The sequence below is a fragment of the Netta rufina genome, assembly GCF_964035555.1.
Source record: "Netta rufina genome assembly, chromosome: 2".
In the NCBI taxonomy this organism is placed as follows: Eukaryota; Metazoa; Chordata; class Aves; order Anseriformes; family Anatidae; genus Netta; species Netta rufina.
The window spans coordinates 79,031,565-79,049,022 of NC_140124.1; the positions used below are offsets into that span (position 1 = coordinate 79,031,565).

Below are 17,458 nucleotides of genomic sequence, written 5' to 3' on the forward strand. Positions count from 1 at the left end.
GTCTTCAGATTTGTCCTCCCTCTCTCTTTCTTCAAAGCATCTGGTATTTTGGTACCTGCCTTTCTTACTTACAAAGGTCAGGGCACTGTGCCTGGTAAGGTTTTGTTACACAAGTAACCTCTGAAGACTTGCTTTTCACAGCTGGAGGAAAATGCAAGGAGTGGAAAGAGGTGGGAGGAAAACTCATTTCAGGCAGTAATCCCTTCAGATATCCAACTGGAATTGCCTATAAATATTCTAAACAATTATTCAACATAAGCCTCACAAGTGACTGGCACACAAGCAGGGGATGCTTCTGCTCCTGTGTATTCATTCACCCCTCTAGGGGCAGGTTGTGCACCTTGCCTGGCAGAGTCAGACACTCGCAGCTGAGCTCCTTCCAAAATGTATACTCAGTTTCACAGGTAGCCTCAGGATACACGTTTATACAGATTCGTTCCTTGATGAAGAGACGTGAACTAAATGAATACGACACTGACAGCCAGACACGTCCCTTTTCATAGATACAGCTACCCAAATTCTGACCTGCCTCAAAGGTGGTTAAGTAGACACCTACTAAAGTTTCCATTGCATAACAATGGTCAGATCCATCCTCCCCATCCTTACAAATTTGACAGATGATTTCAGAGATGCAATTTGGGTCCAAGAGAGACAGGGCACGTTTCCAATGGCCTCCTTCCTTCCCTGGCCATTGCGCTATCCACATTTCTACGAGAGGATAGATTCCTTGTGGAGATCAGGAGACTATCACTTCAAGAACCTTCCTCTCTGTTGCCAGCATTGTATAAAAACAGGCTTGTCGTGTAGATATACTAGCTTAATGCTTTTGGTGTGAGAGATTGAATGTCCAACTCAAATGCTAGTTTTTGAGTCATTGCAGCAGAGGGCATGAAGAGTTTTCTGGTGACGTGGCAATGATACACCTTGAAAATTCAAGCCCAGAAACAGGATCTCCCCTTTACAATATAAGAAGAACCTTTTCATGCTATTTCTTGCTAAAAAATTAACCTGAGTTTTTCTGGAAAGTTTTCTTTCTACAGAACACATTATCTGTGAATGTATCTCCCTCTATACAATTACTATTAAAGCTGTGTTTATATCAACTTCTCTGGAAACAGAACGTCTCAGTCTGAAATTTTACGTTCGTATTTCTTCTGCAATTGACATCCACATTTCAGTTACACAGACTTAAACAACATTTATTTAATTACACCATTTAATTTAAGTAATTAAAGGAGGGCAATTCTTAGGCATTTTTGTTTATTTTTGGGTTCTCATGGTACTGAAACAGAATGTGTAATATTCCAAGATGGTGTATTTACTTTTCAAATTTCTACATAAAGGTCCCAAAGCCATGAACTATGCTTCGCCAACCTCTGATAAACGAGAGAGGAATAAAGCATTATGGTTTCTGAGCATCAAGTTACAGATTTCACGCGCCAGAAAGATTAAAAAAAGGATATCTACCTCCTTCGTACAAGAATTCACATCTATGAGTAGTGGCGGAAGAAGCTACTCTCACCTTAATGAAAGGCCAGTAGTGATCAGAAGAAACAACACAGAGCTGTGTTCAACAGTGGACAAGTACAAACATAGATTTACATCAACTTGTGGTCAAACCTCTCATTAAATCTACTCTGACAAATCCAAATTGTGTATAGCTGTGCAGTAATGGAATCTCTATACCACTACCAATTATTTTGAAACAGTATACCACGAGGTCTCCTGCTCCAGATACCCACCAAAGATGGGATAATTTACCTCCTGTATTGCATCTGTGGAGAGTTTTGCCATCTTTGAAGAGACTGCTAATTCAAAATTGTACTTTTCCTTTCACACCATTTTATTCAGTGTAGCGATAGCAGTGGAACAACGTGTATTGTATTACCAGATTTCAGACTGGATCATATGGGCAATAATGCTGCTGCCTTCTGGGCTTCTATCCTTCAAAACACGCTCAGCAGCACACAGCAAACAAAATAATACTCAGATGTGTTAACAAATTTGAGGGTTCTGACAGTGAGCATGGACAAGACTAGCTGTGAAGACTTGAAATGCCCATCTCCTCTCTGCCCCCAGACACACACACTACCTGACCTACACAGTAAAGCCAGCAGAAGGGGGTACCCGCCTTTCCCTGAGCATCTCAGACATAAGCGAAGTTTTATAAGTCAAGGAGCACTGGGAAAACTAGTTAGTATCTGGCTAAATTCACCCTACAGCACACTGTGGATGAGTATTTGCTTTAATGCATCACGGCCTGTGATATGAATCTTCTGTTTCCCTAATGCGAAGAGAAACAATATCTTGAGGAACCAAGGAAAGTCTTTATGCACGCAACACACTAACACCTTTTGTAGGGTAATTCACACATCCAAGGAATTGTTTTGTTTTCACTCACCTTTCCCTTGAAACCGTTATCCCAAATTCTGATTCAGAAACTATTTAAGAATACACAGAGAAAGTAAAATAAATGTGTTCTTGCAGCGTGCCACACTGAAAAGTGACATTATTTTTATACCAAGTTTTAGTCATATTTTCTAAGTGATGTCTCAAGCATTTCAAGAACATTTCAACCCAAAATATACCTCCTCTCCCCGCAGAAAAAGAAAAAAAAGAAAGAGGAAAATACCAATTCATAAGGCAATTAGCAGTACTTAGTTGTTTTAAAGTTAAACTTAACACTAAGAAAAACACACCACATTTTACAGATTCAGACACTTCTTGCAGAAAGGTGAAATTTAAAGAAGAGCTGTGAAGTCAACCTTCACAGCCTTCCCCACAGAACCAAAGCTGACCAACTGTCCTTTGCACATGGCATTTTTGTTCCCTACAGATCAGTAAGTTATTAGGCAAGGCAATTGTCATTCTTAATCAGAATTTAAATCAAAGCTTTCGTTATGTGCCCATGATTGATTTAACCGGGGTCTCAGAAACTAAGCATCTTGGAGCCCTGCCCTTAGAAGAAGCTAGTGGTGTAAGATTGACACAGTAAATCTCGATTCAGAAAGACAGCAATCTTATTTAGCAGTTACACGTACTTCACAGGAAAAGAGCCTAGTACTTTCCTGCTCCTATCATTTAAAGATCTTAATTAACATCAGTTTTATTTCCCAAAGGAAAACAGCTGCGCTCAATGACAAAGCATTTTTGGAGCTCTCCACACACTAAAGGCAGAACCGATCGTGCGCCCCCATAGCAAAGCTTTCTCAAACCTTCTGGGGCAGCGGGAGGGCAGTAGGATAAAGCAGCTTTAGCTGGATAAGATGGAAGGGTGAGTGGGTCAGTAGCAGCTGCATACATTGGAACAGAGCTCACAGATCCACAAATCTTTTTCAAAATTCCTTCATGGCCCTGGAAACAAATACTAGGCAACACAAAGACTTTGAGCCTCATTTCTGGCTGCAAGGGGTTTTGTTTGTTGGCTATTCATTAGAATTTAAATTGCAGAAGAAACAATTCCTAGACCAACTTTGATATAGATACAATCTGTTCTCTTCCTCGTTTGTATTTCCTAACCCTACAGCACCTTCTTTTCTCCCAAGGAAAGATAAAAGAACATACCAAAAAAAGAAATCAGGGAGACTTACCATGGAGTCTCTATTTAGCTATATTGTCAAAAAAGTTAAGTAAATAACCCTTAACCAAAGACTAAGTGTAAGGAATGACAATTTCTTTTTAGATCTACTTTAACCAGAACTTTTAAATAGAAATTTATTGCATAAAGTCTTCATTAATGCAAAGTTTCATAGTTAGATAAGCACTATAATTTAACAAGGAAGAGGCCAGATTTCTCTGTCGTTAGATTTCACTGAAATACCAAAGTGTTAAAACAATCAAGGAAAGTCTTTACAGGCACTTACTTAAACGGTGTGAACAGAAATGACAATGTAGTTGCCTTTTTCTGATTCATCTTAACCTGCATAAGAAAAAAGTTACACCATTACATGCAAGTTGCAACAAGAACAAAAATTATGTCAGGCATTAAACTAAGTCACAGAAAAGTTCTAAGACCACAGAAAAGGAATTAAATCAAGTTGCCATTAGAGTGCCCAGGAAACCGGGTGTTAAACATTTGTCTGTATAACTCCTCTGAATGCTGAACCAGTGTTTTTGGGAAGCCAGAGCTGCTCCAATGTAGGTAAAATACAGCCCCCTCTCTGCAGCAGTGATTTTTTTTACAGGACTTCTACCGTTTTCAGGATTTCTAGCCATTTCTTTCCTTTATCCTAACAGACTTTAGTGACAGTCTCCTGTGAAAGTGGCATTATTTATGCTGGACAGGAACTGGAACACTGCTGCAACAGTGCTGAAGCAATACTGTTAGATCGATTAACCTGCACCTGGATAAAAATAGAAGGCTTTGATGCCAGAGTCACTTTGCCCAAGGCCCTTCAAAACATCTTTAAGGTCTCCTGCACCAGTTTGACTTGAGTTTGACTGCTGGCATAAAGCAGAGGAAAGAACTTTCTAGCACACTGCTTCCAGAATCTGACAGCTTGAAGTAGCAACCCACATGTCTCATCCTATCCATCCAACACAACGTCCTCTCTCCAGGGAGTACAAACTGTGGTCTGGTCAGTCCATCACAGGAAAAGTAAAAACCCACTTGGCATGTCTAAGGCAGTGTGCCACTTCTGCTTCAGCAAAGAAATGCAAACAGAAATCACCAACAAACCTTCCAAAACAATTCTAGAAAGAAGCTACCCAACAAGAAAATAGCTTAGCACAACAAAATTACAGAATAAAAATAAAGACAAGGAGGACTAGAACTACTTTTTTTCTTAAGTAGTCCCCGAGACAACAATTTAACCCAAAAGAGCCAATTTCCACGTTCAATACTTAGAGCAGAGGTCTTCCAACTGTGGAGGCTCTACCCCCATACTTCAACTTCACACCCCAACAGCCAGTCACTCCCTCTGCTACATGCCAGCTCTCCACCACCAGAGATTGGAAAGCAGCTCTGCTGTTGACATGGCCAATTTGATAACCACATAAACCTTTTAATAATTTGGGAACCTGTATGTTCAAGGGAGGGAAGGTGCTGAAGGCACTAATCATCATGTTACATCATTATCTCAAGTGAGTGCCTTGCTCTGCCATCATCACACGCTTTCTTGACGGTTCTACATGCCTCTGCTTCCTATCTGTGGAGATGATAAATTTCCTTCAAAGCATTTCTATGTCTTGCCAAAACAGACTTTTAGGATTTGTGGTTTTTTTTTTTAGGATTTTAATCCACAGTTAAATAGCATCTAGTGAAACAACCCCCCCCACACACACACACTTTTGGACCACATACATGTTCTTACAATATCCAATATGAGACGAATCAAGATAGAAAGCAGAGAAACGTTTACAAAGCATACAACAGATATTAAGCATAATCTAAAGGTTAATTAACACGCTAATTTTGTTTCCTTAATGGACATGTGCCTGTTACTTTTTGATCTGTTTATTGGTCTGCTGTAGAGCCTTGTCTCCCAACCACTGCTGAAAAGGAAATTTTCCTTCACCAACTGCAGAATTTAGTGCTCAGCTTCAGGCCTACCTACGAACTGCTACAGGTTTACACTAATATCAATAAACATCAGCATTAAGATCCAAATCAAGAAAAAGTTGCTCATTTCCCTTACTAGGGAGATGTTTTACTGAAGTCTTTCAAAACTCTTCAGATACAGTTCACAGCTAGTATCACCTAGTATATGCATACAACTTTAGTCCTTGATATTACAGCGTGCCATATGCACTGCATGGCCCAGTATAATTATTTCACACAGAATAATAATAATTATTATTCAAAGAAATATTTCTCTTTTTCACCATGTTTGATTACCTTAAATTGCTCGAGAACCTGAACAGCATTGGTAAACATGCTCTCAGCTTTGAAATGAGCACTGTTGTTCAGATATTCCAGAGGCAGGGTTCCCTGGGGAAGAATAAATAAATATATAAATAAATGTTAAAAATTTAAGGGAAGACACAGGAATTTCTCTAACTGTATGGTGGGCCAAATGAGCAGTAAGAGTGCTTCAAATTACTACTTAAATAACTACTGTTAACACCTAACAATGCTCTCACATCATTTATTAGCACTGCAAAGACTGCTTGTATTATCCCAGCTCTCACAGGAACACAAAGGCATGTAATGCAAACTGTTAATTAAACTACATATTATATAGTAATAAAGCTTCAACCACTCATCATATGCCATTTTTAAAAAAATATCTAGAAGTTTTCCATTCAAACCCTTGCTTGGTCCTGACTTGCCCAGTACTCAGGATGAGAAAGGGAGTGTTAGGACACTTTTCTCAGGTTAGTTTGCACATCCAGCAATCAGTGCAAGACACAGGGACTGGGGCAGAGCTTGCAGAAGAAATATTTTGAAAACGTGTTATATATTGATGTTTCAAATGGAAAATGAGAAGCATGAGAGCATGCTGATGCAATGCTAATTGTCAATTAGGTATTTATTAGACAACCTTTGGACTACATAAAAACATAGCTTTTTATTTGAAATTGCTTCCTATCTCAGTGAAGACTGTTCTCTCACTGTTTACGAAATTAAAAGCACAAGATACCATCTGAAAAAAAAAACTCATCACATCAAATTAAACAAGAAATAATTAAACCTTAGATTGCAAGAACTATCTTGTTTACAGATTCAGCTTTCTTGATCAAACTCAAATGTTATTCAAACCATATTGCATTTTTACCATCCCTAAAAAAAAAAAACACACAAACAAACAGAAACCTTTTACATAGCTCAACAGGGCAGGGTTGCAGGTTATAAAAGGATCGACTGCCTTTCCAAATTAAAGTACTATATAATATATAAGAAGATTAAGTTCATGCTCCAAAGTGAAAATGTATGCACATAAAATTAAAACTATAAGCAGTCTCATACCCTCGAGCAATTTCCCAGAACTGTAATCTTTTCCCTTCTATCTCATCCCCAAAATCTCTTCCTTTAAGACATGCAGATTCCCATAATACGGTAAGACATTTGTACTACTTACCACAGAATTCAGGGGGAAAGGAACACCAATAAGGGAAGCCATCAGTGGCGCTATATCAGCCTGTGCAAACAGAAGCATCCCATTTTAACACAATTCCAGCTTCTAAAACTAATAAATTCAGTTTAATTTTAACGTATCTACATTTGTAACAGTAAATGGCATGAGACTGTGAAGTTATAACATCACTACTTCATAATATTTTGTTTAGTTTCTTGTAGTCATCACAAAACATTGAGCCTCCACTACTGATAAAGTTTCAAGACTATATATTTAGTTTAAAAGGCAAAATAAAAAAGGTATTTATTCACGGGAATTCAGTACTTTCTTCACTGCACTCAGAAGCATACTGCTTTATGACAACTTATACCACAGAAAGCACTCATGTCGTATTTACAGCTTTAAGCAATACACCAAATTTTTGCTTTTCAAAATGCTCCTCCTCCCAGGTTTTCAAAGTGAGGATTACTCAACTTCTCCCCTTCACAGAGGCTCTATATTTTTTCTTGTGCCCACTCAGCCCTTAGCCCTCAAGAAGGTCCCTATATCTACATCGAGGCTTCTCAGAAAACAAGTTACCATTACCTTCTGCTTATGATGAGAAACAGTGGATTTTCACTAGGTTTGTATTTTTCTTTAGTATATAACTATACACCAAAATTCTTTTTTTTTTCTCCACCATAAATCTGAAGAAACTATGCTGAAATCAAAGGCACTGCTGCAGCCTTATGTTTACTGTGCAGATGCAGACTCCAAAACATTATTTGTTTGTAGTCAGAGAGTATGCAGTATAATATAAGCAGAAATCCAGCTCTAATTTCATACTAGGGTTTTGCTGAAAGCAGCTTATCCAAAGCTTTTCCAACTTTAACCTTCCAGTAAAAGTTTCTTTCCATTGTTTTATCATGTTTGGAGTCTTATTCGTACATTGGGTTTCACAGGATGGGATAAAGGAAGACTCAAGTTGCCAGTGCACAGATGTACACTATTTCCTTGATTTATAAAAACTTGGCTGATTTAGTATCAAGGGTTAAGTTGTCCTTTTCTTCTTCCTTTACAGTGCAACGCTACATATTTGTCTAAAGAGCCAAATGGCTGGGCCATAACTACAAACTTTGTTAAAAAAAAACAGCTCAACGGTAGAGTAAGAAATGGTTTTGATTCATAAGTGATAGCAACTTCTGAAAAAAGTGACAAAAATACAGACATCAAAATAGCTCTGAAAAACAACACTAAATGTAAAGCTGGTTAACTTAAATGTAGCAAAAAGCATGCAGATGTTTGCTAGCTTGGGAAGCGTGGCCATCAGACTATACTTTCTTGTGTTTAGCTGGGCACCTTCCATAGGCAATATCCATAGGCACCTTCCTGAGGCAATAGCTCAGATCCAAAATATTTTAAAAAGCAGAAAGTTGAAGGAAGGCATCACAAGCTACTTCTAAAAGCTTGCAAAACCAAATCCCACTCTGAAAACAGATGCTATTCAAGTTACATTCAGATAACTGACACTGAGCTTGCAAGGAATACCTGACATATTGTACTGCACTCCTTCTAAAAAGGCATATTATCGCAATTAAAAATGGGGAGAAAATTCATTCAAGTTCCCTCAATTAGTTTAAATCACACAAAACTCCATTTGAAAGCTTACAAGTTCTGAAATTAGGTATGTTTGATACCTGATTGACATCCAGCCTCTTCAGGTTCTCCAGTTTCCACTCTGCAAGAAATAACAGAGCACATGAACAAATAGTCTAAATAGACTTGAAAGGGATAATTCAAATGACATTTAATGTCTTGTTGGCATTTTCTGAACAGTGTTGTTACTAAAGAAAACTCTAATTTGGCTTTAGGATGCTAGCTTAGGAGAGGTTATGGATGGAACACAACAGGCAGAAACAATAAAATGCATTCATTTCAGTTCACATTTCCTTTTATCCACCAGGATAAATTGCTGCCTGCAATTGTGACCCAGATCAGTTGAACAAAGTCCAAGCCTTTTTTTTTTTTTTTTTTTTTCAGCACAGCACAGAAAGTGATGTGTTACCTTCTGTACCAACTAAAAGAATCAAACTCAGGTTTAGGAGGACTGTTTAAATCTCTTCAAGTGTCTTTTTTTTTTTTCTTTTTTTTTTTTTAAGGTTATCCAAAGGTTTCTAATGTACCGGTACAGAGTGGTACAATCGTACTTCATGTGTGCCATATGCAATACTAGCTAAAAGCAAGCTCAAGGGAAAAGTTCAACAATTTAGTAATCAGAACAACTACAATGGAGACGGAGACAAACCCCTGAAGCTATGGTGCATCATACAAAAAGCTGGTTGAAAACAGCATTTTCCTGCTCTCCATTAACCTCTAAGGAAATGAAGAGGAAATTTGCTGTTTTCACTGGGGGTAGAGAGCTATTTCAAAACGAAGTTAAGGATTTTCTTTCATGCCTTTTCCTATCATTTAAATTAGCTTACCCAATACCTACAGCAATAATATGAGAAAGAAAAACAAACAAACAACAAACCCTACAATTTTGGTAACTCAAGCTTTAAAAAAAAATAAATCCAATACACAGGAAAAAACGGTAGGGGCTGAAACTGGCTTGCAGACAGAGTACTTAAAATGTTGTCACCTATGTACGTAGAGCAGACCTTGATTACAGCAGTAAAGAATTCAGGGCCACTTTTCCTCAGCTGGGGAACCCAACTTAACGTCAGCCACAGGGACGCAGCCACCTTTCCCAAGTGAACACGCAAAGCTCAGTGGAGCAGTTGCTGCCCTGCTAATGCTGTTTGCCCAAACGACACCACAGAAGCAGCACAGATGCCAGCAGGGCTCTGCCCAGCATCTCAGAATTGCAGCTGCCTCACTTACACCGCTCCCAACATCAGCACCTTGTCTACAGTCATCCTCTGGGTTTAAATGAATCAAAGTTTAAGGGCAGCAGAAACAGGGTTTGTTAAGAGTGCTGGTAAACCATATTTCCCAGTTCTGGCCCAGCCTCGTTATTTTCCCAAGCAACAATAGGCATTCAAATCCCGGACTGCACCCTTTTCGTGTCCTTCAATACACCCTGTCAGCACCAGACCCAAACATCCCTACTTTGAGTATTGCCTGTGCCACGCTTATTTCCAGCAATTAGCTCGTATCACTGCAAGCTTCAGGGACCCGACTGCAAGTTCACTGTTATTTATGAGCTCAGAGCACCCTGAACAGCAGCCACACAGCTTAACAGCAGTAAGAAATAGTTGCAATGAGTTCCCATAGCAACACAGGGCAGGATTATCAGTATTTATCACGAATCCTGTATTAAACTTGCACCAAAATGAGCAAGTTAGTTTGTTTCCTTTTGCTTCCCAGAGCAAGAAGAGGGTTTATATTTCTAGAGACAGATTCTCACCTAGATTTTTATTATATAAAAGCAATGTTTTTTCTCTTCTAAATGACGTTTCCCAATCAAAAATGTAGAAAAACAGTCCATACACATACAACGTGTCTAGGGAAGGAAGAAACCATAGCTCTGCTGGAGAAGCTTCTAGCAAACCCAGAAACTTTTACGTCTCTGCTTCCCTTGTCTATATATTTTCAAGAGGAGAATAATTTGAGCCACATGCCTTGGACCAGGCACCGTACGACACTGAATCCAAGTGTTCCCGAGGAACAGGGCATCTCCCAGACTGGCCAGCCTGGGTTGCACTCCTGGGAATAAGACGTGGCAGACCTAGATGCTGCCCTTGCTGTTTTTGTGTTTCAAGCTTTCAGCTTCTTTTCTATGGAGCAGGAAAGGCAAATTCAGAGAACTCTTCAAAAAAAATTATTTTAATCATTTTTTTCTTGCATATCTCAGTTTTATGAAAACGTATGGGTTTGTAACTTAATGGAGTAGCTGAACTGTACTGACCTGAGAAAGTGTCAAGTTCCATTTCAACAATTTTTTCTTTTCTTTTAGGCTACATAGCCTACTGGAAGCTGTAACACACTGCCAGAATGTAACATACTACCACAGAGAGCGTATTCACTTTTTAGAGGATAGTTATTACTCCAATAGAGATTACAACTCTCAATATATTCAAAGACACTTAGAACTCAAAGAGAGATTATTCCTGACAATTAAGAACCTGTAACCAGTGCCTAAGCCAAACAGCACTGTGATTTTCAGCTGGAAAGCTGCAGAACAAGCCTGGAATGAAGGGCTTTAAAAAAAATAATATATATATATATATAAACATATATATACACCACCACCAACAACAAAAAACAAACACCACTACAAGGAAAACATGAAGCAGGCAGAGCAGGGTGCAGACATTTCCTCCTTTAAGGAAATAAAGGCATCCTAACTGGTAGCAGCCAACCCCCTTTTTCTATTGTGTACCTAGATGTCAGCTCAACAGTCATCTTCTTTGAAGTGCTCTCACACCATTTTCATCATTACTTGAAATCAAATGCTGGTACTAAAGCTGTTAAAAATCAAAACTGCACCAGCTGCAAAAATCATCTATTATGGATAAACAAAGACACTAAGTGTCCTTAAAAGTCTAGCAGATCAGCCACCAGACACCAAAATCTGTTGTTTTCATTTTTTCCCATTGTTTATTGTACAACTAATTTTCAATTTTATCTGACATGCTGTAATTTTATAGCAGGGAGTAATGAGCACAACATGTACACGGCCTACGCTGGACAAGTCCTGTTTAATCTGTTACCAAATACCTTCTCAAGAGCAAGGTGGGGTTAAAACCCCATGTTTGAAGTCATTTTTGTCCATTTTCTCTTCTCTAATGCAGCTTGACAAACAATCCAATAAAATATAAAGTCATTTGATCCCAAGCAACACCATGAGAAATTCAAGGCATCTTAAGAAACAGAGCAGGCTACAGAAGTCAAACACATGAAAAAGGAAGAGCTTATGCAGTTAACCACATCTGATTTTCAAATCCCAAGGAAATTTCAATAAACAAGTATTTACAGTTTTGAAATATTTATTATTATTATTTTAAATAGCAGTGTTTACTTTCCTTAGATAAGTTACAAATGGGTAAATTAACAGTAAAATAGTCACAGTTATTCATTGAGAAAGACTGTTTGTATTTCCTCAAAGGCCACAGGGATGAATGTGAGATACGATGCTCCAGGCAAGTTCCCAGGACTCTACTGTGGAGCTAGAAAGAGGTCTTCGGACCTGTCAATTTATGTTTCTGTACAAATAACTTTTAACCTCTAGGAGTCTTCTGAAGAAGCAAGTCTCCTCCGTAACTAAGTTTTAAGAGTGTTAATAGTCTTCTGTACGCAAAGAGAAAGTCCTCAGTTCCATGACTCGGGAAGAAATGACTCTGATATTATCTATCCAGTTTTCCTATATCCTCCACATGTACATCCTGTCACCTTTTCTTTCTACACTTTCTCGCACAAAGCAAGTCACATTTACTGTAATGGAAGAGAAGTCAGTGAAGCTTAACAGATGTAACTGCTGAACACTGCCCTTTCCACTAAAACCTCACACTTAAGTTTCGTATTTTACATACCTTTCAAAAAATTGTCTTCAAAGAACTGGGATGTGACTTTCTGTGGATAATTCACTCCAGCACCCCAAACAATCAGGGGTGTTAAAGTCTCTGAGGGATGGCCGGCTCCATGGGAACCTAAAATACACCAAACCAAAAACAACCTAAGCTTCAACATGCATAGTGTAATAAATAAATGTTCACACACGCAGTTTTTATTATTGAATTTATGCTAAGATTGTTACAGGATCAAAACTCAAGGTTGAATTAAATTGGGAAACTGGTATCATTCAGGTCAAGCCTATACAAATAAAATGCTGTATATGAAAAAAAAAACAAAAAACACAAAACACAAAACTGTTAATACAGAAACTAAAGCCAAAGTGTTCAAAAGTCTTAAGGTACAGAAAAGTCACCTGTTCACAAGTGTTCAAATCCTGTTGCATGTGCCTGTCCCTGAGTGCTCCATGGAAACCAGAGCTGGTTGATTAGAGCAGTTAGCTATGTGCCTAGAAATCACACAGAACTGATCTCTGTGGTACTCAAATAAGGATTAAACTTCAGTTTCAAAAACAAGGGACAAGATACATAGCATCTGCCATCCTTTCCCAGTGATGTGAGTTCATTTTTAAGGTTTTAAAGCCTGGTAGCACACTTCAAGAACTGATGAAACAGCACGTCCTTCCCTGAGAAATTTAATTTCCTAAAGATTAACATATCAGTTACCCAAAGGAGAAAACAAACTACAACATCTCAACACAGCTGCACTGAAGCAGAAACCACACAAGCTTGAAAGAAACTTTGGCCATTGCATTCAGCGGGTGAGGTGCCACAGCAGTGACATAAACCAGTCTCAAAGGTAATGAGATGGTTATACAAACTATGCTGGGCACGGCACATGCTACAAGACTATATGTTTTATTTGTGTGTGTGTGTGGACACACACCCCCTCTGTATGTATATTTTAATCATTCAAGAGGATAGAGAAAAATGCATTGCTTCAAGGGCCAATTTTTTTTTTAAAGTAAAAAACAATTTGATATAAATTTGGGAATAGCACTGAGGTTGCCTGTGCAATTGCTACGGCAGAACTGAAAAGCCAGCTCTGCTTTCTTTAAACAGCCACACTGGTCTGCAAATAAGATTTCAGACGTACAGAAATCCCTTGGAAGGCATTCTCTGGGCTCAACAGTAGCAAGTATTCCTCCTCACAGAGTTTGGGAAAAGAACAGATGGAGGTCACACTTCCTCCATGCATCAGCTATTTCCTTGTATCACAGGAGGGAAGTACAAGTTTTGGTGAGCTTTCATTTTATCTGAGCCACCAGCTCCATCAGCATTTTAGTGAGTGTGCCTCCATTAACACTGCAAGACAGATGTAGCTGAGTGAGGCAGCCATACTCACCCTTCCTGTTTTCAGGACCAGGTTTCAGTCGAATCCGAACTAATGAATTATTTCAGCTGCGTCAACTCCCTGTACCACCTGCCAGCACCCCCAAAACAGACTTTTTTTTTTTTTTTTTTAAGGTGTAAGGGAAGGAGATGGTGCTGCTGGTTTAGGTTTCTGTGCTGTCCAGCACAGCGGTATGTTTGCCAGGAGGGCAGCAGGATAGCAAGAGGCTGTGATGAGGGTCGGTGTGGGACTGCCTGTGTTAGCAGTCAGGAATCCCCTCTGAGGTCAGGTTAAAGCAAAATCACGGAGTCAGACTGAGAAAGCAAGTGATTATTATCAGCCTTTGCTAACAGCAGCTGGAAATCCTCCCAAACGTCTTAATTATTTAAATAAATCTGGTGCCCACCCCGTTCTGCAAATAGTCACTGAAAGACTGTAGCACCTGCGGATACCACAAGCCTGAATGAAAACCCACTGCAGTAGCCTTCAGAAGGCTGGCGATGGGCCCCTGCCTCTTCTTTAGGTTTGCTCTTGTATTCACTCAAGTCAGCTCTAAAGTCACTGACATGCCTGGCTGAAGATCAAGCTTTCACTTCTGACAGGAGGGAATGACAGAGGACTGTGGCAGACCTGTAGTTCTCAAAGCCTGAAGTCTTAACTCCTGTCACCTTTCATTCCCCTTTCAAAGGTTCCAGTACATAATGAGAACGCCTCAGAATATATATATAAGTACATTTTATTAACAAGACTACCTGCTCTTCCAAACTAACAGCAAAGCTGACCTGTTTTCAGCTATTGAATCAAAAACATGTACTAACTGGAAAACTAATCCAGGCTGATGCAGATGAAAGACAGGCCTTTGAATACCTTAATATGGCATTCATTTTATATTCACACACCTCCTGAAGAGCACACAGGACACTTTGCAGACAGCAAGCTGCTGATGAGCCAGCGGCATGCTCTTGCAGCAAGGAAGGCCGACAGCACCCTGGGCTGTGTTACCAGGGAATAGATCCAAGCAAGGGATTATTCTCCCCCACTAAGGGCTTCTCAGGCAGCCTCTAGGCATTGCATCCAATTTTGGACCCTCCAGAACAGGAAAGACATCAACCAACTGGAACGAATCACAGAGTGGTTTGGGTTGGAAAGGACCTTAAGGACTACCTGGTTCCACCCTTCTGCCATGGGCAGGGACACCTCCCACCAGACCAGGCTGCCCACAGCCCCATCCAGCCTGGCCTTAAGCACCTCCAGGGATGGGGCAGCCACAGCTTCTCTGGGCAGCCTGTGCCAGGGCCTCACCTCCCTCGGAGTGAATAATTTCCTCCTAAAATCCAATCTAAATCTCCCCTCCTATAGTTTAAAACCATTCCCCCTCGTCCTGTCATTATCTGACAGAGCAAAGAGTTGCTCTCCAACCTCGAGTCCCCTCTAATAAGCACTGAAAACTCTGTAGGAAGTATTGAAAAGCTGCAATAAGGTCACCCCACAGCCTGCTCTTCTTTAGGTTGAACAGCCCCAGGTCTTTCAGCCCTTTCTTCATAGGAGAGGTGCTTCAGACCTCTGATCATCTTCATAGCCCTCCTCTAGAACATGTTCAGCGAGAGGCCACCAAACTGGTCAGAAGAGCATATGCCTTGCAAGGAGAGGCTGAGGCACTGGGATTTGTTTAACCTGGACAAGATTTTTTTATTTTTTTTTGAGGGGTGTGTGTGTGTGTGGTGGGACATGAACTTGTACTTGGCCTGCTTGTACTACAGTGCCGGTGAGTGCAGGAAGATGGAACCAGGTCTACACTGTGCTATGTGGCAGAAGGATGAGAGAAAATAGGCATGAGTTGAAACAGAGGGTGGTCAGACTGCAGGTAATGGAAGTGTATTCCTTCCTTCCATAAGGGCAGCCAAGGAATGGAAAAGGCTGCTCAAAGGGGCTGTGCAGGCTCCAGCCTTCGAGGATTTCAAGGCCCTGATGGATAAAGCCCAAGCAGCCTCATCTGATCCCAAAACTGAGCCTGCTTTGAGTAGGTGGTTGGATCTCCTGAGGTCCCTTTGATCATATATATCATACAATATCTCTCTCTATATATACAGACACCTGCATACACATATATTAAAAATCATTACTTTAAACAACAAAAATATCAAACTTAAATTTTATTTTAAGTGGCAGCCAGCTCAGCAATAAATAATATTCCAAGCAGACCATTTTGCAAATGAGCAGATGGCAATTCGGCTGATTTCGAATAGATATGAACACTTTTGTCATCTCTGATAACAGAAAGCTTGCGTAGCATCCGTTAGAAAAGTGCAGGATTTCACACACTGTAAGATGCTGAATTTTGGCATGACCACACCTTGACTCAGAAGTGTCACAATTAATAGCTATGAGCACACACAGCGTATTAAGACAGATCTATCACTTCATTTGGGAGCATGCAAGGACAGGAATGTTCTTAAAATTATTGGAGGAAAAAAAAAAAAAGACAAAAGGAAAAAGAATTGTCTGAAGGACCACAGGAAACCCTCCTCATCTGCCTTGAGTCTTGTCACACCAGAATTGCCCCCAGTCCTTCAGCAGCTATGGTTGTGCCCTCCACAAGTGCCCCCTGTGAGTACCAGCCTGGCTGGCCACCTGCCTCGCTCTCCTGTCCTCACAGCTGCTTCTCCTACTCTCCAGCACCAGCCTCTTCTAGAAGATCACGCAGCAGTCCCATCCTTCCTGCTGTACCTAACAGCACAAGTGGGAAGACAGACCACCCCAGAAAACTTGGTCACCAGCTCCCAGTCAGGCTCCCCACCTTTCCTTTTTTTTTTTTCTTTTTTGTCTGTTCTGTTCAGATCTGCAACCCAGCTGTCACAGGACTGATGAGGGCCCCTGCAGCCCCCATTAACCATTTCCTAATTCACCTGGGGTTCATACACAAGCAATATTTATCAGATCAAAGCAGAAGCTCCAAAGCTTCTAACAGGACAGCACTCTAATCCCACTCCAGATGTGTATCCCATACCCCACTCCCACTCATTAACTCAGCTGACTGTCAACATTTAAAAATGCTCACCCCAATCTGTCATTCCATGGTCAGAAGTTAAGATAAATGCAGTTTTTCCATCATTTCCATAGAAGCTTTCAAGCATTGAAGCAATTTCTTTCACACCCTCATCAACTTTTCTAATATTCTCCTTGTACTCCCTGGAGAAAAAAAAAAAAAAGTTATTAGATTCAAGGTAGCTTTTGCATTTGGTATAAAGCAAGTTATCCACAGTAATTATGCCCAACTTTATTCCTCACAGAACCTCAAGGTAACAAAAGACATTCTAGATGTAAAACTCCCCCTCTGCTAAGTGTAATGTGAGATACTGAACTGCCACACTGCAGTTTGAAAGTCCCTTGAACTACAGTCTCAATGGCTTTTTATTTGTGTTGCAAATCTAACCGGTCCTTGATGGTGGACAGCTTATTACCCACAGTAATGAAGCAAATTTACCAGGGAGTGTAGTGACAGGACAAGGGGGGGGAGTTAAACCAGAAAAGAGTAGGTTTAGTTTAGATATAAGGAA

At 40.0% G+C, this 17,458-nt stretch overlaps 1 protein-coding gene across 3 annotated transcripts in view; it reads right to left on the minus strand.

Moving 5' to 3' along the window:
- PIGN (phosphatidylinositol glycan anchor biosynthesis class N) overlaps nucleotides 1-17,458 on the minus strand; it is a 104,771-nt gene that overhangs the window by 57,678 nt on the left and 29,635 nt on the right. For all 3 annotated transcript variants that reach the window (XM_084306742.1, XM_084306743.1, XM_084306744.1), the window contains exons 7-12: nucleotides 16,960-17,090; nucleotides 12,530-12,646; nucleotides 8,693-8,733; nucleotides 7,020-7,079; nucleotides 5,837-5,929; nucleotides 3,864-3,919 (exon numbers count right to left, since the gene is read on the minus strand). In XM_084306742.1, coding sequence (XP_084162868.1) covers nucleotides 3,864-3,919; nucleotides 5,837-5,929; nucleotides 7,020-7,079; nucleotides 8,693-8,733; nucleotides 12,530-12,646; nucleotides 16,960-17,090 — 498 coding nt within the window. The remainder of the gene's footprint in view (nucleotides 1-3,863; nucleotides 3,920-5,836; nucleotides 5,930-7,019; nucleotides 7,080-8,692; nucleotides 8,734-12,529; nucleotides 12,647-16,959; nucleotides 17,091-17,458) is intronic.